General features: G+C 38.6%; 1 protein-coding gene and 1 pseudogene across 3 annotated transcripts in view; both read left to right on the forward strand.

Annotated features, from left to right (window-relative positions):
- NVL (nuclear VCP like) overlaps positions 1 to 22,388 on the forward strand; it is a 103,284-nt gene that overhangs the window by 56,596 nt on the left and 24,300 nt on the right. The window contains exons 19-20 of one of the 3 annotated variants that reach the window (XM_059941905.1): positions 9,485 to 9,526; positions 14,746 to 14,852. In XM_059941905.1, coding sequence (XP_059797888.1) covers positions 9,485 to 9,526; positions 14,746 to 14,852 — 149 coding nt within the window. Of the gene's footprint in view, positions 1 to 9,484; positions 9,527 to 10,409; positions 10,431 to 14,745; positions 14,853 to 22,388 lie in introns of those variants that run through there. The other 2 variants (XM_059941914.1, XM_059941909.1) reach the window with 2 other exon arrangements.
- LOC132354039 (serine/arginine-rich splicing factor 3-like) lies at positions 11,088 to 12,048 on the forward strand (annotated as a pseudogene).

The raw sequence follows: 22,388 nt of genomic DNA on the forward strand, positions 1-22,388 counted from the left end.
TGTGGTACCTCTGTTTTGTTCTTTCCAGTGTTCTTGAGTATTGTCTTCCTCTCCACTGTACCTCACCCATCCCTTTCTCCCCATAACAAACCCCATTACATTGAGGATCCACATACATTTAAAAATAGATGTTTCAGATCTTTTCACTTGTATTGATGCCTGTTTGGCAGTTCTGTTCCATTGTATTCTATCCTGTGACATTTTGTTTGATTGTTTATAACTTGGATTCTGCTCAGCTTTAAGAAACCCCTTCTTGCCCGATGTCCTGGTCAGCTCTTGCTGCGTGATGAACTACTGTGATACTTAGTGGCTTAAAATCAGCATTTTTGCATTGTTCATAATTATGTAGGTCAGGAATTCAGGGAGGGCTTGTCCAGGTGGTTCATCTCTGATCCACATGCCACCAGCAGGCATGGCTGGGCCAGAGGATCCCCTTTCAAGGTCACTTCTTTACTCACATGTCTGGTGCTTGGTGCGCCTCGGCGTTCTGCACACCCCCTCCCCCCAGCCCCTCCCCGCCACCAGTTGTCATCTTCCAAGGCCTCTCCATGTGGCTTGGCTTCCATTAGAATGGTTCTCTGAGTACTCACATTTCTTACTTGACAGCTGGATTCCAAGAGATAAAGGTGGAAGCTGCCATTCCTTTGAAGGCAAGGCCCAGAATAGACAAATTCTCTTGGTCAGGGCAGTGACAGGAAGGGCCAGATTCAAAAGGAGAGAAGTAGAAATGTAAAAAAAGGGGAGTTATCTTTAATCCTTCTTATGTATATTTTTCTTTCATCACATTCTTTGTTTTATGGTGCAAGTTATACATTCCGCCTTACAGTTTGGTGTTGTAGGTCAGTCATATCAGTATAATTTTCTTTAGTCTCTCAGATTTACTCCTTCACTCATCAGATATTTATTGAATTTTTATTATACGCCTGGTCCTGCTGAGCTTTGGGAATTCAAAAGTTAACAATTCGGAAAAATTCTTTGCCTGCCTGTATTATGATTTGGGGCTGGGGAACGGGGTAAATAATAGACAATCAAATAAATAAAATAAAACAGGGTAAGAGGATGGAGAATGACTGGTGTTTGGGGAGAGGAATGCTAATTTAGATATCATGGTCCGGGAGAGCTTCTTCTTCAGAAGTAATGTCAGCACGCACCCAAATAATGTGAAGTATTAAGCCATGCAAAAATCTGGGAGAAGGCCTTCCAGGTAGAGAACAAACAATAAGTATAAAGGCCCTGAAGTGAGAACAAGTTTGGAGAACCAGCAAGAAGGCCAGTGCATCTAGAGCGAAAAGAGTTGGGGGGCAGTGATGGAGAAGTGCAAGGGACCTTTTAGGCCACAGTAAGGGGTGTGGATTTTATTCTGCCATGAAGGGTTTTTCTAATATATTTATTTATTTATTTATTTATTTATTTATTTATTTATTGGCTGCATTGGGTCTTCGTTGCTGTGCACAGGCTTTCTCTAGTTGCGGCAGGCAGGGGCTACTCTTTGTTGTGGTGAGCGGGCTTCTGATTGTGGTGGCTTCTCTTTGTTGCGGAGCACGGGCTCTAGGCATAACACGGCTGCAGTAGCTGTGGCTCGTGGGCTCAGTAGTTGTGGCTCGCGGGCTCTAGATCTCAGGCTCAGAAGTTGTGGCACACGGGCTTAGTTGCTCCACGGCACGTGGGATCTTCCCAGACCACCTGTGTCCCCTGCATTGGCAGGCAGATTCTTAACCACTGTACCACCAGGGAAGTCCCATGAACGTTTTTTGAGTGGGGGAGTGAAGTGATCTGATTTTCTTTTTATAAAATATGTGACTTTTTTTTTTACCTTGTATTTTGAAACAATTACAAATTCACAAGAAATAGAAAAATAATGCACAGAAGTTCCATGTACCCAGTTTAACTCAGTTGTTACATTTTACATAACTATGGTACAAAATCAAAACCAGGAAATAGACATTTGTGTAATTTGTCTATTTTTTTGCCATTTTAGCACGTGTGTAGATTCATGTGATCGCCACTGCAGTCAGTACAAGAACTATTCCATCACCACAAAGATCTCCCTCATGCTCTCCCTTTATAGTAACAACCACCTCTCTCCCACCATGTCTAACTCAGGGCAACCGCTAATCTGTTCTCCATCTCTATAATTGTGTCACTTTAAGAATTTTATATAAAAGTAATCATACAAAATGTGATCTTTTAGGTTGGCTTTATTTACCTATTCTAACACCCTTGAAATCTATTCAAATTCTTGTGTGTATCAATAGATTGTTCCTTTTCAGTACTGGGTAGTATTCTGTGGTGTAGAGGTTCTAGTTTGTTTAACCATTCTCTTCTGGGGGCATTATGATCGTTTCCAGTTTTTGACTTTTTCATATAAAGCTACTCTGAACATCTACATGTAGGTCCTTATGTGGACACAAGGTTTCATTTCTTTGGGATAGATGCCCAGGAGCATGATTGCTGGGTCGTATGTTAAGTATATGTTCAGTTTTTTAAAGAGGTTGTCAAAGTCTTCCTGAGTGGCTATAATTTCTATCAGTAATGCTAAGGGAGATTCAATTTCTTTGCATCTTTGCTGGTATTTTGTATTGTCACTGTTTTTATTTTATCTTTTCCAAGAGATGTATAGTGATAGCTCATCATGGTTTTATTTGTATTTCTCTGATGGCTGATAGGAACTTCTTTTCATGTGTTTCTTTGCCATCCTTATATCTTCTTCAGTGAGTTGTCTCTTTGTGTCCTTTGCCCATTTTCTAAAATTGGAATGTGTATTTTTTTTATTGTTGAGTTTTGAGAGTTCTGTATATATTCTAGATGTGAGTCCTTTGTCAGATATGTAATTTGCAACTTTTTGTCCCAGTCTGTATCTTGTCTTTTCATCTTCTTAATCACAGAGATCCAAGTTATTAGTATTTCCTTTTATATATTACACTCTGTGGACCATGTCTAAAATCTGGTTTTCAAAACTATGTCCCAAAGATTTTCTCCACTGTTTTCTTCTAAAAGTTTTATGGTTTTATGTTTTACATTTAAACCTATGATCTGTTTTTAGGTAACATTTATGTGAGGCGCACAGTTTAGGTCGAGGGGTTTTTTTCCTATGAGTATCCAGTTGCTCCACCATCATTCACTGAAAAGACTGTCTTCCTCCATTGAATCACTTTTGCACCTCTTTCAAAAATCAATTGGTAAATACTAGCAATGAACAATTGGAGTTTGAAATTAAAAACACAATACCGTTTATATCTGCACCAAAAAGAAAGAAAGAGAGAGAGACAGACTTAGGTATAAATCTAACAAAATATGTACAAGATCTATATGAGGCAAACCATGACACTCTGATGGAAGAAATCAAAAAAGATCTGAATAAATGGAAAGATATTCCTTGTATATGATAGGAAAATGCAGTACTGTCAAGATGTCAGTCTTCCCAATTTGTTCTGTAGATTCAAAACAATCCTAGTCAAAATCCGAGTGAGTTTTTTTTTGTGAATATCAACAAATATTCTAAAGTTTATATGGAAAGGCAAAAGACCCAGAAGAGCCACCACAGTATTGAAGGAGAGAATAGAGTTGGAGGACTGACACTACCCAACTTCAAGACTTACCTTAAAGCTACAGTAGTCAAGAGAGTGTAGGGGACTTCGCTGATGGCCTAGTGGTTAGCATTCCAGGCTTTCACTGCTGTGGCCTGGGTTCAATCCCTGGTCGGGGAACTGAGATCCCACAAGCCGTGTGGCACAGGCAAAAAAAAAAAAAGTGATTTATTTAAAAAAACAAAAGAAGTGTAATATTGATGAAAGAATAAGGTAAATAAATCAATGGAACAAAACCAGAAATAGACCCACACAAATACAGTCGACTGATCTTTGACAAAGGAGCAAAGGCAACACAATGGAGAAAGGGCAGTCTTTTCAACAAATGGTGCTGCAACAACTGCACACTCACATGCAAAAAAAAAAAAAAAAAAATCTGGACACAGACCTTACACCTTTTACAAAAATTAACCAAAAATGGTGTTCTTAACCTTGGGGATCTGTGGTTAGAATTTAGGGGGGTCTGTGAACCTGAACGTGAAAAACTTTCATCTCAGTTTCACCAACCCCTAACTGAAATTTAGCATCTCCTTGAATTATGAATGTTGGCGACGAGCCAAAGTAGTATCTGCAGCTGTCAACCAGTAAAATCATAGCTGTTTCTCTATCACCTTACAGTCTTTGCAGATATCACAAAATACTGTTTATACCCATACTACTCCAAAATTACAATTCTATCAGACCTGCTGCTTAAGGTTATTGATAAGGAAGTATGGGCTTCCCTGGTGGTGCAGTGGTTGAGAATCTGCCTGCCAGTGCAGGGGACACGGGTTCGAGCCCTGGTCTGGGAAGATCCCACATGCCGCGGAGCAACTGGGCCCGTGAGCCACAATTACTGAGCCTGCGCATCTGGAGCCTGTGCTCCACAACAAGAGAGGCCGCAATAGTGAGAGGCCCGCGCACCGCGATGAAGAGTAGCCCCCGCTTGCCGCAGCTAGAGGAAGCCCTCGCACAGAAACGAAGACCCACCACAGCCAAAAATAAATAAATAAATAAATAAAAGAGTGTTTAAACAAAGAAGCATTTGTTCTTCCTTCATTAGACAAGACTTTGGCAACAAAAGATTACAGTATTTCTTTAAAAATATTTTAAAAAATAAATAAGGAAGTACATATATTATTAATATCAAAATTTTGTTTTTCTAGCAGTTTGATAACTTTTAGTACCATTGATTTCTTTGTAATCCTATGCATTTTGCCTTATGCATTTAAAAACACTTTTTTTGACAAGGAGTCCATAAACTTTGCTATATTCCCAAAGGAGTACTTGACACAAAGGGGTTAGAAGATCCATGGTCCAAGGGAGAATTGATGTGGGCTTGGTGGGAGAAGTAAGAAGTGATCAGTGGGGAGCTGACCCCGCTTTGGGATATATTTTGAAGGTAAAACCTATAGAAAGTGCTGGAATTAGATGTAGATGTGAGAAAGAATAAACAGATTTTTTTTTTTTGCCTAAAAAACTAGGTAAAAGTTTTTACTTCCTGAGATGGAGAGCACTTGGAGAGAAGTACACAGGTGTCTTTTCAGTTCTAAAGTATCTCTAAAAGGGGGTGAAAATAAATCTATCCCATTTTCTTTACTTAAAACTCATCAAATCAACTGTACTCCAGTAAAAAAAATTTTTAATTAAAAAAAAAACCCATCAGTGATAACAACTGGAGTTCATGGAGCCTTGCTAAATAAATGCTAAGCGCTCTGTTAACACATTTTTGACCAGAGATGTATTATGGCCATAGGCATTAATTTTTGCAAAAATCCCCCAGTCAGTAATGTGTTAAGTGTTCACCTTGTTAAACCTCACAACAACCCTGTGAGGAAAGTACTATGATGTATATACTTCCTGTTGCAAAAGTTAAATTATTTTAATTTAATTAAATTAGGTTAAATTATTTGCCCAAGTAGAACTGACAAGGGTGGAGCAGAGATTTGAATCTCAGTCTGCCTGAGTCCAAATAATCATAATTATCGTATGAGCACTTGTATTCCAACCACTGCAGTGAGTGCTTCCCATGTTCTGTCGGGTAATCCTCACAGTAAAGCTCACAGTAATTAGTAGATTCTAGTTAGTTTGCCACCAGATAAGTTAGCAGTGGCAAAACCAAGATTTGACCCTCAGGCACCCACCGAATTATATTTTCTTTAAAGCACAAGTTCATTTCCTCTGCATTCTGTACCATAGTCACCTCTGCATACTGAAGTTTGTTTTGTTATGTCTCAGATTTTGAACAGTGTTTGTTTTGTGTGACACGGTTCTGGTAAATTGACAAACTCCGTAAGAGAATGGCCATAATAAGCCTCGAGGTTGTGGATCCAGTTGGTGAATGGCATGAAAAAGAAAAACCCACACAGGGAGATATCAGTTAAACATCAAATGACACCGAAAAGCTTATAACAAAAACTGTTGGTCCTCTACGTCCCCCAGCCCCCATCCCAGAGGCTTCTACTGGTAAAATCCTTGAGCCATTATTTTTTTGCTGTGTTTCCTCCATATTTTCAAACAATATGCTCATACTGCTATGTCTTATCAATTTCACACACTACCCATTAACTTCTTTTCAATGAATGAAGATTCATTATCTTACATTCACCCTTTCTCCACACACATAGCCCAGCCCACCATCACTGCCACACCATGCACACCATCTGTTCTTGCCACTCCAGCCTCCCCATGTTATAATATAGATTTATTACAACTTTTGGTTAAATCACTAGTCAACACTTACATTACCATGACTTTGAAAAAATTTCTCTCCGCTTACCCAAGAATCACACCATGATTAGGTTTCCTTCTCATAAAACCTTTTTATTCTTAGATTTAGTAACCCTCATTTTTTTCTTTTGCTTTGTTTTCTGTGTTCCCATTCTTCATCAACTATGTTATACATCAGTCAGTATTATTTATCTAGATGATGTATCAATTCCATTTGACGTTTTGTTTGTTTTTGGAGACCTCCCTTCTGGAGCTTTCTATCCTCCTGCTCCAATCTGGACTGGTGCCATCTAGGTCTGTGATATAAATGGCTGTCATTTCAGGACTTCCTTTTCCTGCTTTCCTTTGTTTTGCGCTGTTTTTGATCTTATGTTTGTCTCTTGGTTTGCTCTTTCATTTTGCTAGAGCTTATCTTTCAGTGGCTTTCTTAAGAAAGGTCATGTAGGAGGTAAATTTTTTTTGAATTCTTATATATGTGAAAATATCTTTATTCTAGTCTCATTATTGATTGGTAGCCTGGCTGGATATAGAATTTTGAGTTGAAAATTTTGTTTTTTGTAATTTGTAGGCATTGCTTTTTTTCTTTTAAAATTTCGATGTCATTCTGATCCTTTTTATGTGACTTTTTTGTTTGTTTCACTTGTATGCTTCGCACTTGGTGGGTTTTAAACCTCTTGAATTGATCTACTAGAGTTCTTTTCACCTATTTTCCATCTCTGTCTTTATCCTTTTTCCCTAATTTTTGAGGTACTAATTTTTAGGAAGTAAATTAAAATCCTATCCTCTCACCATTCTACCTCTGGTTGTTCTGAGGAACTGTGACAGCCTTCTTCTAACGTGTGGTGTACCAAAGTCCATACCCTGTTGTGGAAATAAACCAGTTCCCTGTGCTCAACCAAAGGAGATGGAGCTCCTGGTGCAAATTACATCTTGAGCACAGATGCCCTAAATTTAACTCTCCTATACACATCTTTGCATTCCATTCTTCAGATACCAAGTCCTGTAAAGGATGTTCTCATTTGCGGAACAGTTCCCACTTAACCCCTGTCTAGCTGGTTAAAAACACTCCTGAGCAGCACGCATAGGTTATGTAACCCAAATGGCCACACCAGCTTATTACTTTTTCTTCTGTTGAGTAGGTGTCCGTTTCTTACCAGTAGCAATTCAGTATCTAGAATGAGTTTCTGCTCTCCATATATGGTGCAGTCCAAAAAATAAATAAGTAAATTATGATGTGTAAGCTTCTTCTAGGCAAGGAGTAAGTCTGCAGCCTTATATTTGAGAGAGAGCTTCAAGTTCACGGTTTCTACCTATTGTAAGCCCACAGTTATTTGTCAGATGAAAGAGTGGGTGACTTAAAAGAAGATACTGATTTTATTATAGTAAGATATTCAGCCACTTAAGTACCAAGTCAAATGCAATGCTCCCTTACCTATTTATTCTGAATGGCCTTGGATTATGGTTGAATGCTTCTTGAAGGCAGTTGAACAATGACTTGGTGCCATGGTCAAGCCAGTATATCTTGCCCTTTGGTAAGTACTGCCCTTATAAAATTAACATAGGCCCTGGCATTACTTCTGCTGATATACAGGTACCCTGGTGCATCCTAGAACTCAGTAAATATTTGTTTATGAAGCATAAGAAGAGATCTACTTCTGATTCATGAAGGCTGTCTGATCTTTTAGTAACTTTTATTTCACTGGACATACTGATAATCTCTTTAGTCTGAGGATCTAATTTAAAAAAAAAATACAGCTTTATTTAGATATGTGGTACCATAAATTTTCCCCATTTTAAGTATACAATTCAGTGGTTTTGCATATATTTACAGAGGTGTGCAGCCATACCAATAACCTAATTTTAGAACATTTCCATCACCCTAAGAAGAAAATCTGTGTCTGTTAGCAGTCACTCCCTATTCTTCCCCCACTGCCAACCCTAGGCAACAACTAGTCTACTTTCTGTCTCTGTAGATTTCCCTATTCTGGATATTTTATGTAAATGGAATCATACAGTATGTGGGCTATTGTATCTATCTTCTTTCACTCAACATGCCTTCAAGTTTCATCCATGTTATAGAATGTATCAATACTTCATTCCTTTTTATTGCTGGATAATATTCCAGTGTATGGATATACCACATACTGTTTATTCACCAGTTGATGGACATTTAGGTTGTTTGTACTTTTTAGCTATTATGATAATGCTGCTATGAACATTCATGTACAAGTTTTTGTTTGGATATATGTTATAATTTTTCTTAGGCAGATACCCAAGAGTGGAATTGCTGGGTCATATGGTAACTCTATGTTTACCATTTTGAGAAACTGCCAAATTCTTTTCCAAAATGTCTGAATCGTTTTATATTTGCACTAGTAATTGTGACAAGGCAGTGTATGAGGCTTCCAATTTCTCCACATCCTCACCAACACCTGTTATCGTTTGTCTTTTTTATTATAGCCATGTAGTAGATGTGAGGAGGTATTTCATTGTAGTTTGATTTGCATTCCCCTGATAATTAATGATGCTGAACATCTTTTCTTTTGCTTGTAGGCTGTTTATATATCTTCTTTGGAGAAATGTCTGTTTGAATCCTTACCCCAGTTTTTAATTGGGTTAATGCCCTCTTGTCATTGAGTAGTAAGAATTCTTTATTTATTCTAGATACAAGTCCATGATCAGATATGTGATTAGCACATATATTTTCTCCCAATCTGTGAGTTGTCTATTTACTTTCTTGATGGTATCATTTGAAGAACAAAAGTTTTAAATTGATAAAGTTCAATTTATTTATTTATTTTTTTAATCACATGTACTTTTGATGTCATACCTGAGAAATCACTGCGTAACCCAGGGTCACAGAGATTAACTCCGATGTTTTCTTACAAGAGTTTTAAACTTTTAGTGCTCACTTTTAGGTCTTTGATCCACTTTGAGTTAATTTTTTATATGTTGTGAAGAAGGTGTCCATTCATCCTTTTGTGTGTGGATAGTCACGTGTCTCAGCGTCCTTTGTTGCAAAGACTGATTTTTTCCCCATAGAATTGTCTTGGCACCATTGTTGAAAATTGAGGGTCCATTTGTAACAAAATACTGTTTTCCTAGAGTTGAAAGTTGCTACCATTAGCTCTTAAATTTTAGTGTTTTTTTGGTACTTAATAGAATAATAGTTGCTTTTTAATCAACAGATCTGAGGGAGAGTTCCTCCTCTTCAGGCATCTGTCTCATTTGTAAGTGAATGGATTTTGTTCTTAAATCTTTGGAATTGTTGGTGACTTCTTCATTGCAAAGATAAGAATTGATATCTTGAGTCTTCCACCTAAAATTCTGACACAGTTAGGTAGGGAACCACTTAGGAAGCTGTAAAACTAATCTAAGTGCTGCGAGATGCTTCGAACCAGGTGACGCCTGGGAGTGTAGAAAGAATCTAAATATACTGTGTCATACGGTTGACAGGATTTGCTAATTGGATATAGACGTGGGAGAATGGAATCAAGCGTGACTCCAAGTTTTAGGCCTAAAAAACTGGAAGGATGAGTTGCCTTTAAACAAGATGGGAAGAACAATGGTAGGGCCCTGTTTGGGGAGGTGATGGAAAAGATCTGTATCTCAGTCTTAAATATGCCATGTTTAAGATGCCTGTTAGTGAAACAGAATTGTCTAGTCTGAGCCAGCTTTTCTTTGAGAAAAGATGTAATACATAGAATTTTGTAAGAGCTTTTGGTGGAGCATAGTTTAAATCATCTAACGCATATATACACACACATACTTTATGGTGTATAGATTACTCAGGATGCTTTTTACTGTAAATAGAATAAGTAAATAATTTCTTAAAATAATAAACAATAAAATACTAAATGTGATGTTGTCAGAGAATTAAAATGATTATAAAAGTTCTAAACTAAGAATGCTTTCTAAGTACAATTGGGATTCTTTATATCAAGCTTTATTTTGGGGCATGCAGATCTGGCTGTAAGATCTCTGTTTGTATATTTAAGATAAAAGATGTTTTCACAGCATGGTATTGGCATAGACATAGACATATAGATCATTGGATAGTAGAATTAAAAAATGTTCCCACAAATATCTGGACAATTGATTTTTTTTTTATAGAGCACAAAGGCAATACAGTGGAAAAAGGATAGCCTTTTCAATAGTGCTGGAACAGTTGGATATCCATATGCAAGAAAAATGAACTTTAATCCCTGTCTTTTACCATATGCAAAAATGAATCCAAATGAATCAAAGACCAGTGAAAACCCAAAGCTATAAAACTGCTGGAAGAAAACACAGGAGAAAATTTTTTCTGTCTCGGATTAAGCAAAGATTTCTTAGATGAATAAACTGAACTGCTCTTCAAAAGATGCCACTAAGAGAATACAGAGACAAACCACAGACTGAGAGAAAATACTTGCAAAGTATGTTATTTGATAAAGAATATATAATGAACTCAACAACACAACTCAAAACTCAACAACAACAAAAAAGACATTAAAAATAGGCAAAAGATTTGTACAGACACCTCACAATAGAAAGTATACAGGTGGCAAATAAACACATGAAAAGGTGCTCAACATCATTAGTCATCAAGGAAATGCAAATTAAAGCCTCAGTGAGATATCACTGCAAACCTTAGAATGACTGACTAAAATGAAAAAGACTAACTATAGGCCATTTCTCGGACGCTGGGTTTGCGAGAGCATCTGCGGGTGCCCGGCGGGAGGGGACCGGAAAGACCCAGCTGAGGGTGTGTGGATTTGAGCCTCTGCGTTTCTAGCCCAGGATCTCGAAATGCATCATGATTCCTGTCCATTAGACTGTAAACTTTATGTAGGTAGTCTTAGAAACAATGGTAGTGACCGAATTGGAACAAGCTTTTGGCTATTGTGGACCCATCCAAAGTGTGTGGGTTGCTAGAAACCCTCCTGGCTTTGCTTTTGTTGAATTTGAAGATCCCAGAGAGGCAGAGCTAGATGGGAGAACACTATGTGGCTGCCGAGTAAGAGTGGAACTGTTGAATGGTGAAAAGAGAAGTCGAAATCTTGGCCCACCTCCTTCTTGGGGTCGTCACCCTCAAGATGATGATTATTTTTATTTATTTATTTATTTATTTATTTATTTATTTTTGGCTGCATTGGGTCTTCGTTGCTGCGGGTGGGCTTTCTCTAGTTGGGGTGAGTGGGGGCTACTCTTTGTTGCGGTGCTCAGGCTTCTCATTGCGGCGGCTTCTCTTGCTGTGGAGCACAGGCTCTAGGCGCGAGGGCTTCAGTAGTTGTGGCACGTGGGCTCAGTATTTGTGGCTCATGGGCTCTATAGAGTGCAGGCTCAGTAGTTGTGCTGCATGGGCTTAGTTGCTCTGTGGCATGTGGGATCCTCCTGGACCAGGGATCGAACCTGTGTCCCCTGCATTGGCAGGTGGATTCTTAACCGCTGCGCCACCAGGGAAGTCCCTCAAGATGATTATTGAAGGAGGAGGCCTCCCTCGCTGCAGAGCCACAGATCTCCAAGACAGAGAGCCTTCTCCTACAGCTGGAGCAGGTCCCTTTCTAGAGATAGGAGAAGAGAGAGAAATAGCCGTCCTGGGAGAGAAATCACAAGCCGTCCCGAACTTTCTCTAGGTCTCGTAGCCGATCTAGGTCAAATGAAAGGAAATAGAAGACCGGTTTGCAAGAGGAGGAGTGGTGTACAGGAAATAACTTCATTTGACAGGAGTATGTACAGAAAATTCAAGTTTTGTTTGAGAATTCATAAGCTTGGTGCATTTCTTTTTTAATAAATTTATTTATTTATTTATTTTTGGCTTCATTGGGTCTTCGTTGCTGCACACAGGCTTTCTCTAGCTGCGGCAAGTGGGGGCTACTCTTCGTTGTGGTGTGCGGACTTATTGCGGTGGCTTCTGTTTTGCAGAGCACGGGCTCTAGGCGCGCAGGCTTCAGTAGTTGTGGCACGCAGGCCCAGTAGTTGTGGCTCGCGGGCTCTAGAGCGCAGGCTCAGTAGTTGTGGCACACGGGCTTAGTTGCTCCGCAGCATGTGGGATCTTCCCAGACCAGGGCTCGAACCCGTGTCCCCTGCATTGGCAGGGGGATTCTTAACACTGCGCCACCAGGGAAGTCCAAGCTTGGTGCATTTTTAAGATGTTTTAGCTGTTCACATTTGTCTGTCTGTTGGCACAGTGACGCATAAAGGTGTAATTCTCTATGGTTTGAAATGGACGATATGAGGCATATAATATCAAGAATTGTTACTTTACAATGTTCCCTTAAGCAAAATTGAATTTGCTTTGAATTTTAGTCTTGCGTAGACTGATAATAAATCTCCAACTCCTGCCCAGCTAAAGTATGATGTTTAATATTATGGAAACAAAACTGGCAAAAATTGAAAAGACTTTTTCCATAGCTGGGATATGGTATGCAGCTGTAGTTAAGCAAGCAGTCTTTAAAACCTGCTGTGAACACAAGCCAGCAGGTAAAAATTAAAGCTGCACCCTTAAACTAGATTAGAGGTTTAAAAATTCCACTTAGTGTTCACCCTGGACAAGAGGTTGTCCAGTTGGTGTAGAATCGAAGAAGTTTCAAGAAATTAGTTTCCCTTTGCTTTAGGTCAGAAGTTCCTTCTCTGATTGCTGTATATGAATACATAGCTCTTTGTAACATTATTTATTTGGAAATTTGAGACTAAAATACCAGTGTCCTGCCAGTTTAAGGGTACATTGTAGAGCTGAACTTTGAGTTGCTGTGCAAGATTTTTTTTCATGCTGTCATTTGTTATATGTTTTGTGAGAATCCTTGGGATTAAAGTTTTGGTTACAAATTGTTGTTTAACCTGAAAGCCTGTTTTTCCTTGCAAAACTAAAATTTGAGCTTGGTACCAAGTCCAGGTATAACATTCCTATTGGAAGCCATACTTATATTTTCTTGTAAAGTACTTCTGAAAATAAAATATTAGCATAATTGTGTAATAGTTGAACCCACCATTACCAAAGTTCTTGTCCCATAGAAGGCAGTTGGTTACACAAATCTTATTTTGTAAGAAACACAGTTGCGGCTTTTGAAGCGAAGGGAGTTTTTGGTTGTCCACCTAAGTGATGATACATTTTTAGGAGTAGAAGCCAGTTCAAAGTCCATGATATTCAGTGATCAACATTTTAAGGTAGAGCCACCTGATACATTATAATCCAAAGTTTCCCTTAAAAAAAAAGGCTTTTATCGTTAGCATGAAAGCTTTACACAAAACTTTAAAAATTGCTTCCATTTTATATAATTTGAGGTGTTTCATGGGAATCCTAAGTTGATCCATCATGATGTAAAATTCACTATATGGTTCAAATGTAACAGTGAGAATTGAATATGGAGGCATGCATAACCTTGCTCTTAGAAATCTAGAGGAGGTGTAATTTCAAATTTTTGTGCCGTTAGATTAAATCATAATGCAGCAACAACAACAAAAGACTATACTAAGTATTGACAAGGATATGGAGGATCTTGAACTCTCATATACTACTGCTGTTGGGAATGTAAAATGGTACAACTCATTTGGAAAACAGTTTGTTGATTTTTAAAAGTTAAATGTGCACCTACAGGGTGTTATAGCCGTACTGCTTTGCATCCCACACTTAGGTATTTACTAAAGAGAGATGAAAGCATATACAAAGACTTGTGCTTGAGCGTTCATAGCAACTCTATTTGTAGTAGTTCAAAACTAGAAACAAACCAAATGTTTGTCAACAGAAGAACTAAAAAACAAATGTGGCATACCCATACAATGGAATGCTGCTCAGCAATAAAAAAGAATTAAGTACTAATACAAATAACAACCTAGGTGAATCTCAAAATAAGTATGTTGAGTAAAAGAAAGCCGATTGTATATGCTGTGTGATAAAGTGCAAAGGTTTCCTGAGACCAGAATTTTGAGAACCTTTGCCCTGTAGAGTCAGGTGACCCTTAGGCTTGTCAGACACATGAGGGTGCAAGTGTTAGGCTTCAATCTGTAGTGGGAAGCAGAAGTTGAGAGAATTGAATATGTATTTTAGGAAGATAACCTTGGCAGCATTCTAAGGGGTCCCAGAGAGGGGAAGTTTAGAAATAGGACCAGTTAGGCGGGCATTACATTTGGCCTTGACTTAGGGTCTAGGTAATGGGAAGCGGACTCAATAGAATTGATAGAATGTATCTCCAGTTAGAGGGAAGGGAGAAACCTGCCTGGTATTTGGGGGGGCAGGTAGGGGTCATCATCTGAGATTGAGAATCCTGAAGGAAAAGCAGGTTGGGGGCAGGAAGGAGGCGGGTGGACTTCACTTTCTTAAGGATGAGCAGAATCTTTTAACTGTAAAAAAGTCTAAACTATCAACTTTTTCTCTTAAAAATGTACTCTTCCTATCTCTCATGTTAATTATATTTTGTAAAAGATTCTGTTTCATTTATTTAAGCCTTTTTCCTCCCTTCGTCTCTAGATATCATTGACCCTGCAATCCTGCGCCCAGGCCGCCTGGACAAAACACTCTTTGTGGGTTTGCCACCCCCAGCAGATCGTCTCGCCATCTTAAAAACTATCACAAAAGTGAGTAAAGGAAATGGTATATTTTTGTGTATGTTTCTTGCATTTTAAATACAGATAACTAATCATTTAGGGTGCCTAATCACTGTCTTTTCTGTAGCTTTAAATATTTGCCCAGCCTGTAAGATCTTTGTTACTTTAAAGGAATTGTTCTCAGAGCATATTTGAAATGGAATAGAAGCTTATGGAGATGAAAAGTAAATAGATATAGGCCCATTTTAAATATCCAGAGAAAAATTGAGTTTTGAAGCCACAACGTTGAATTCTGTCCTCCATGTTGGTATGTGCCAACTTTTAAGATGCCTGTACAGTATTGACTTTGCTCTTTTTATAAAAATCATAAGCAGTGCATACAGAATACAAAGAAGAAAGCAGATCACCCTAAATTGAACTACTGCAAAATAATCTGCATTAACATTTAGTGCAGACATCATTCCAAACATCTTTATGCAGAATGGGTTGTTGGATGGGTGGATGGTTGAGTGAATGAGAAGAAGGAAGGAGAATAAATTTAACACGTTATTTAAATAAAGTTAAATGTATTTGAAATTTAACAGAAAACAAAACTAAAGGAATTATTAAACTTCCAAGTACACGTTTCATTTTAGATGGCATCAGTTTAATTTCTGCTCTGAAAGTTAGATAATTAGCATTCTTGTATTTCCCTTTTTCCACTTACCAGCTTTTGTTCCCTGTATATTTTTTATTTGCCCAGTGTCATCAAGTTTACGTTCTGTTCTAGAGTCATATTCTTAGTTTCACATTTAAATAGATACAGTACTCACAACCAGCACTTTTGCCACAGCTTTTATGTTTTCTAGTTTATTTCTATTTTGTCATTTGGTTGACTGTATTTCATCATCAGGTTTATTCCATTTATTAATAGTTTATTCAACTGTATTCCTCAAGTTCTTTTCATGATTAAGAATGTCTGCCTGTTGTCTTTATAATTAAATGATATATTAGCTTTATACTTAAATGATATATTAAATGATACAATTTTTCCCTGGTCGCACAGTCTTTCTGGTCTTTGTGGAAATTGCAGCATGATTTTGGGCATTGAATGTGTTTGTAAAATGTCTGAGGTCAGTCTGATCTTTGTTTTCTCTTTGGTAGGTGACTTGCTTTTTCTGCTTGGATCCCTGAAAAATTCTTTATCTTTGAAGTTTAATAACTGAAATAAGATATGTCCCTGTCAGTTTTTTGTTGTTGCTGTTGCTGGTGGTGGTGATAGTGGAGTTTTATTTTGAGTAGTGAAGAACTAGAGTCTGGTGTGCCTTTTTATTTTGTAGGTGCAATTCTTCCTTCATTCCAGGGAAATGTTTCTGTGTTGTATGTATGAATACTTTTTCTGTATCATTTGTTGGATTTATTTCTTCAAGGTCACTGATTATTCTTACATTAGATACCCTTTGTCTTCTGTATCTTTTGTCTACTTGCTTTATTTTTTATTTATTTACTTTTTAAATTTATTTATTTATTTAATTTTATTATTGGCTGCTTTGGGTCTTCGCCGCTGCGCACAGGCTTTCTCCAGTTGCGGTGAGCTGGGGCTACTCTTCGTTGTGGTGCACAGGCTTCTCATTGCGGTGGCCTCTCCCGCCGTGGAGCACGGGCTCCAGGTGCATGGGCTTCAGTAGTTGTGGCACGTGGGCTCAGTAGTTGTGGCTCACGGGCTCTAGAGTGCAGGCTCAGTAGTTGTGGTGCAAGGGCTCAGCTGCTCCGTGGCATGTGGGATCTTCCCGGACCAGGGCTCGAACCCATGTCCCCCGCATTGGCAGGCGGACTCTTAACCACTGCGCCACCAGGGAAGCCCCTGTCTACTTGCTTTAATTTGTCTTTTTCTACTGCACTCACTGTGATTAAACTTGAAGTCTTCTCTTTTTTTCCTTTTTTCCTTCCTTTCATTGGAACTCCCAAGTTCATGAAATGAACTTGATTGTTACTTCATCCATACCTTCTCTTTGTCCTGGTGTAGAGTGAATGAGTTCTCTCATCACCCTCTCACTCTACCTGGAACTAGTTTTCCTACACTTCACACATTACAATTTGAGGTCTGGTTAATTGCTTTCTTTCCACATTTTTATAGCCTGGGGGTGGGAAAGAGAGCTAAGCTGGTACTGATTTGACCATTATAAGGAAGCCTGAACTTATTCTCTTCTGAAAGAGACCCTGTGAAATGCCTGATGCCTGGACCTGCTCTCTTCATGCAGAGCGTGTCTCATTCCTATGTGCTTGTGCCCCCAGTGCTGTGCAGCTCCTGGGGAATGGCATACCTTGGCGGTTCTTCCTGATTCTGCTGAAATCCCCTGATAGTATATCTGAAGGTTTGTGTTTAGCTTTTCCCAGGGATATCTGCTCCAAAAACTGCTTCTCTCCGGATTGGAATCTTAATGGACATTCATAAGATTTTGTTAGCTTCTTTCCTCAGTGCTGCTTCCCAGGAATGGAGGCCTAATTACTAGCCACTCCAGAATGATCTCTTTCCTTGGAACCCACTTTTCAACATTTACAACATAAGGTTTACCCCCTTTCTTTATTTGGTTGCCACTGGTAAATTTTTAAACTTAACTTTTTTTTTTAGTATTTTCCTTCTGTGTTGGCAACGGAAGATTCTGTGTTCCTACTTCACTGGGCCACCCTTACTTAAAAGTGCACAGAGCAGTGTTCATAACTGTCTCCCGCAGGAGGGGGAACAGGAGGATAACCAGCTCTGGGGGTTAACAAGACCCCACTGACAGCAGTGTGGAAGCCAGCTTGGAGGAAGGTGAAAGTAAAGGTTGTAAAATGAGGCATGCCGGAACTAAGGCAATATCAGGGGAATAGCAAAGAGGACATAGATGTGGGGACTATTTAAAGATTTTAATTAATAGGACATTGGATTAACTATAGAGTTAGGGGGGTAAAGAAAAAGGAAGATGATTTCTCAGCTTGAACAGCTGAATATATGGTGGTATCTGTCAGCATAAGAGATTTAGGAATGAGGAGGTGATGTTATTTGAGTTTCAGGTGCTTGGGCACTATCCAAGGGGAGACGTGTAGCAGGATGTTAGTCCTGTGGTTGGGAGTTCAGAGGAGTCCTCTGGCTGGGTTATGGTTTCGCCTGTCATCAGCACATAGCTGGTGGTCAAAGCCATGAAAACACATTGCTTTAGTTCAGTGGCTCTCAACCTAGGGCAGTTTTACCATGACCAGCAACCCATCTCACCCCAAGGGCAATGTCTCGGGACATTTGTTTATCACCAAGGCAGGGGAGTGATGGTGCTACTGGACATGCTACATACAAAACAGCCCCACAACAAAGAATTTTCCAACTCAAAATATCAATAATGCCAAAGTTAAGAACCCCTTCTTTAGTTATATGTACTTTTGTTTCTTTGTATCAATCAAGTTTGATAATGAATGCATCAAGGCATTTTTGTTTGCTTTGGTTAATGTCTATTTAGATCTTCTGCCCATTTTTTGTTTGGGTTGTTTGTTTTTTTGATATTGAGCTTCATGAGCTGTCTGTATATTTTGGAGATTAATCCCTTGTCGGTTGCTTCATTTGCAAATATTTTCTCCCATTCTGAGGGTTGTCTTTTTGTTTTGTTTACAGTTTCCTTTGCTGTGCAAAAGCTTTTATGTTTAGTTAGATTTGTTTATTTTTGTTTTTATTTCCATTACTCTAGGAGGTGGATCAAAAAAGATCTTGCTGCAATTTATGTCAAAGAGTGTTCTGCCTATGTTTTCCTCTACGAGTTTTATAGTGTCCAGCCTTCCATTTAGGTCTTTAATCCATTTTGAGTTTATTTTTGTGTATGGTGTTAGGGAGTGTTCTGATTTCATTCTTTTACATGTAGCTGTCCCGTTTTCCCAGGACCACTTATTGAAGAGACTGTCTTCTCCATTGTATATTCTTGCCTCCTTTGTCATAGATTAGGTGACCATAGGTACGTGGGTTTATCTCTGGGCTTTCTGTCCTGTTCCATGGATCTGTATTTCTGTTTTTGTGCCAGTACCATGTTGTTTTGATTGCTTTGGTTAACATATGTGTGTATGTATGTATACACACACAGGCACATTTATACAATCCTAATTTGTTTCTGTAAATTTCTGATAATGATATAATGATGATACCTTCACACTTGCCTGTGGGAGATCACTAATTAAAGGCAAAGATTGGAGTAATAATTCATGAGGTATTTGGTGTTGAGGGCCTTACAGATTTGGACCCAGAAGAATGATTGGCTCATTCTTCCAGACATATGTCATCCACTGTATGGTACTCGGCACCGTGGAACAAGTTTACACTTCCTTCATCTAGAATTTCAGCGCTATTTGCTAAAATTGTTAGCTCTTGGACTCAGGGGTAAAGGCCCCACTTCAAAGATAAAATTATTAGGAAAATAAAATACTAGAATATTAACCTAAATGAATGATCTTCTAGTCAGTCAACAAGTATTTATTGTAAACTAAATATATCCCTGGTTGTGTGTATACTGTGGGGAGACTAAGACACATAAGACATAGTCCTTATTTATAAAGAGCTTTTCTTCTAGATGAAAAGATAATATGAATGTTTATAAAACAACAACAGGCATATTGATTCATTCCTGAGAAAGGGAGAAAAATGAAGGCAACTGAGTAACCTAGAGATTTCAACTATATAAAGAAATATAAAGAAAAAAGTCAAGAAGAAAACATAGCAAAATATGAACAGTGCTTGCCTCTTGGGGATGGGCTTACAGGTTACTTCTTCTGCCTTCTCAGGGCCCTCCAGTCAGAGACCAGGAACACACTTGGAGTTGAACAAGCAGGGCTTGTTTCTCTTTGAAGTGAGGGAGGACCCGCACCACAGAGAACTGTGGGGCGACTCAGTAAGAGGTTGTTAGAAAGGACTTCAGTAATTTGTGTTTGTGTTAGGTTTGGGAAGAGTTTAAGGGGCTTTGCTCTGAATTGCTTTCAAAAACCAGGCATTATTCTGTGATTGAGGGTCTTAATAAATCTTACCAAGAAGGAAGACTAGACCAAGGCTAAGGCTGTGATTGGTAAAGAAGCAGCTGTCATTTACACTAGCCGGGACAGGCAATGTCTGACCATTCTGTGGTTTGGACAGTGTTCACATTTTATCTGTGTTCAGACATGATGATGCAGGAATCTTGTTTTTCTCTTGATCCATCCTGGTCACGGAGTGGCCTTCTCTGATGTTGATGTTCTGTGAAATTGTTTATGTTCCACAGGAGAGCACCACTGCCTAGCTGTGAGGGCCCAGCCAGCTCGTAGCGACACCAAGGCCCACTTGCTGGATGTCAGGCCCTGCTTGTCTCTGTCTCAGTGGCTTTATATTTCCAAATTTTCTATCATGAGCATATATGCATATAGTGGGGGGAGGGGTACGGAGAATGTTTTGTGGGTTTTTTTTTTAAACAAAAACATAAATGTTGAGGTTAAGGAGGAAGGGCCTAGAATTAGATAGAAAGGCCCTTTGGGCAGCCTCCATGCACAAAGTTGTGACTATAGAAAGAAAAGAAACCAGAAAAAGACATTTTGATAAATATCTATTTGACTTTAAAAGCAACTTTTGTGAGATTGTGGTTTAGACTGTTATATAGTCAGTTCTCAGCATCTGTCTATGCTAAAGGCAAAGGAGGGCTTTTGGCTGTTTATTCTTAGACTGTATTTTTGCAGCGGTTATGGGCGTGTCGTGTTCTCAGACCCGCTCCAGAGGAAGGGACCCGCACTGGCCTGAGTGACGGTGCACTTTCTGTTGCCCTCTGAGGAGAGCTGCTTGCACTGCATTTCACATCCTTATCTTTTTCCCTCCAGAGGCCTTGAATGTTTTTGCTTAAAGATCTTTGTTGATGGCTAAAGCTAAAGCAGGGTAGAGGGAGAGGAAGCAGAATCTCTAATTTCAGGGCAGAGTCCACAAGGCAGACCTCCTGCCCATGGCAGTCTTTATAAAGACTCAGACAGAAGTGAGAAAAATTGGCCTTTTTAATGTTTAATAAACCTTTCTATTTCAAAGTTTGCTGGCTTTTTACTTAAATTCCCCAGATTGTTTTATATATACTATTTCCTCTTTTTCCAATTAATACTTGAAATATTTTGGGGAGATTAGAATAAAATTCTTTAGTCTTGGTCCTAAAAATCTAAAGATCTGTGGGTCAGAGCAACTTCTCAGTATCTTTTGGAGTCTAAGTTTCTTAAGAGAAAAACAAGCAATGACATACTACTTTTTTTATATATTCTATTGGGTGTTTCTGGTAATGATGTGGTAATAAGAGGTTTATCACTGAAAACCCCTTGGACAAGTAGAACTTTTTTTTCTTAATTTCTGTTTCTTCCTATAAATGTCATTAAAACTTACCCTTATCTCAGAAAGTCAGAAAGGTTATTTGATGTCTGCCAAGTGCTTTGAGGTAATATGCAGTCCTTAAAATAGTGATAAAAATTCCACTAAGAGACCCAAAATTCTCAATATGTTTTTTAAAATGTGCCCCGTAAGACTAAAACATATAACTTCTTACCAAGAAACATATCCGTTAAATTTTCATGAACTAAGATAAGAATATCTGATATAATAAAAAGTGATATTTATTAAGCACTTACTGTGTTCTAGGTGCTTTACAAATATGAATATGCTTAATCCTTGCAACTGCCTTTTGAACTGTTTCAATTGAATATTTAAATATTCAAATGAATATTATTTCCATTTTACTGATGAGCAAACTTTATCTCACAAAAACAGGATACAAAGATGTGTGTTTTTTTCTTTTTTATTTTATTGAAGAAATATAGTTGATTTACAATGTTGTGTTAATTTCTGCTATACAACAAAGTGATTCAGTTTTTTATGTATATAAAAGAATATATATATATGGGGCTTCCCTGGTGGCGCAGTGGTTGAGAATCTGCCTGCTGATGCAGAGGACACGGGTTCGAGCCCTGGTCTGGGAAGATCCCACATGCCACAGAGCAACTGGGCCCGTGAGCCACAACTACTGAGCCTGCGCGTCTGGAGCCTGTGCTCCGCAACAAGAGAGGCCGCGATGGTGAGAGGCCCGCGCACCGCGATGAGGAGTGGCCCCCGCTTGCCACAACTGGGGAAAGCCCTCGCACAGAAACGAAGACCCAACACAGCCTAAATAAATAAATAAATAAATAAACCTTATAAATAAATCTGTCCAATCTTAGCCAGCTTTGACCACACAAAAGTAAGATTCCTTTAAAAAAAAAAAAAGAATATATATATATATATATATATATTCTTTATCATATTCTTTTCCATTATGGTTTATCACAGGATATTGAATATAATTCCCTGTGCTATACAGTAGGACCTTGTTGTTTATCCATTCTGTATATAATAGTTTGCATCTGCTAATCCCAAACTCCCAATCCATCACTCCCCCACCCCCCCTTGGCAACCACAAGTCTATTCTCTATGTCTGTGAGTCTGTTTCTGTTTCGTAGATAAGTTCATTTGTGTCATATTTTAGATTCCATATACAAGTGATATCATATGGTATTTATCTTTCTTTTTCTGACTTCACGTAG

The sequence above is a fragment of the Balaenoptera ricei genome, chromosome 1 (assembly GCF_028023285.1).
Source record: "Balaenoptera ricei isolate mBalRic1 chromosome 1, mBalRic1.hap2, whole genome shotgun sequence".
In the NCBI taxonomy this organism is placed as follows: domain Eukaryota; kingdom Metazoa; phylum Chordata; class Mammalia; order Artiodactyla; family Balaenopteridae; genus Balaenoptera; species Balaenoptera ricei.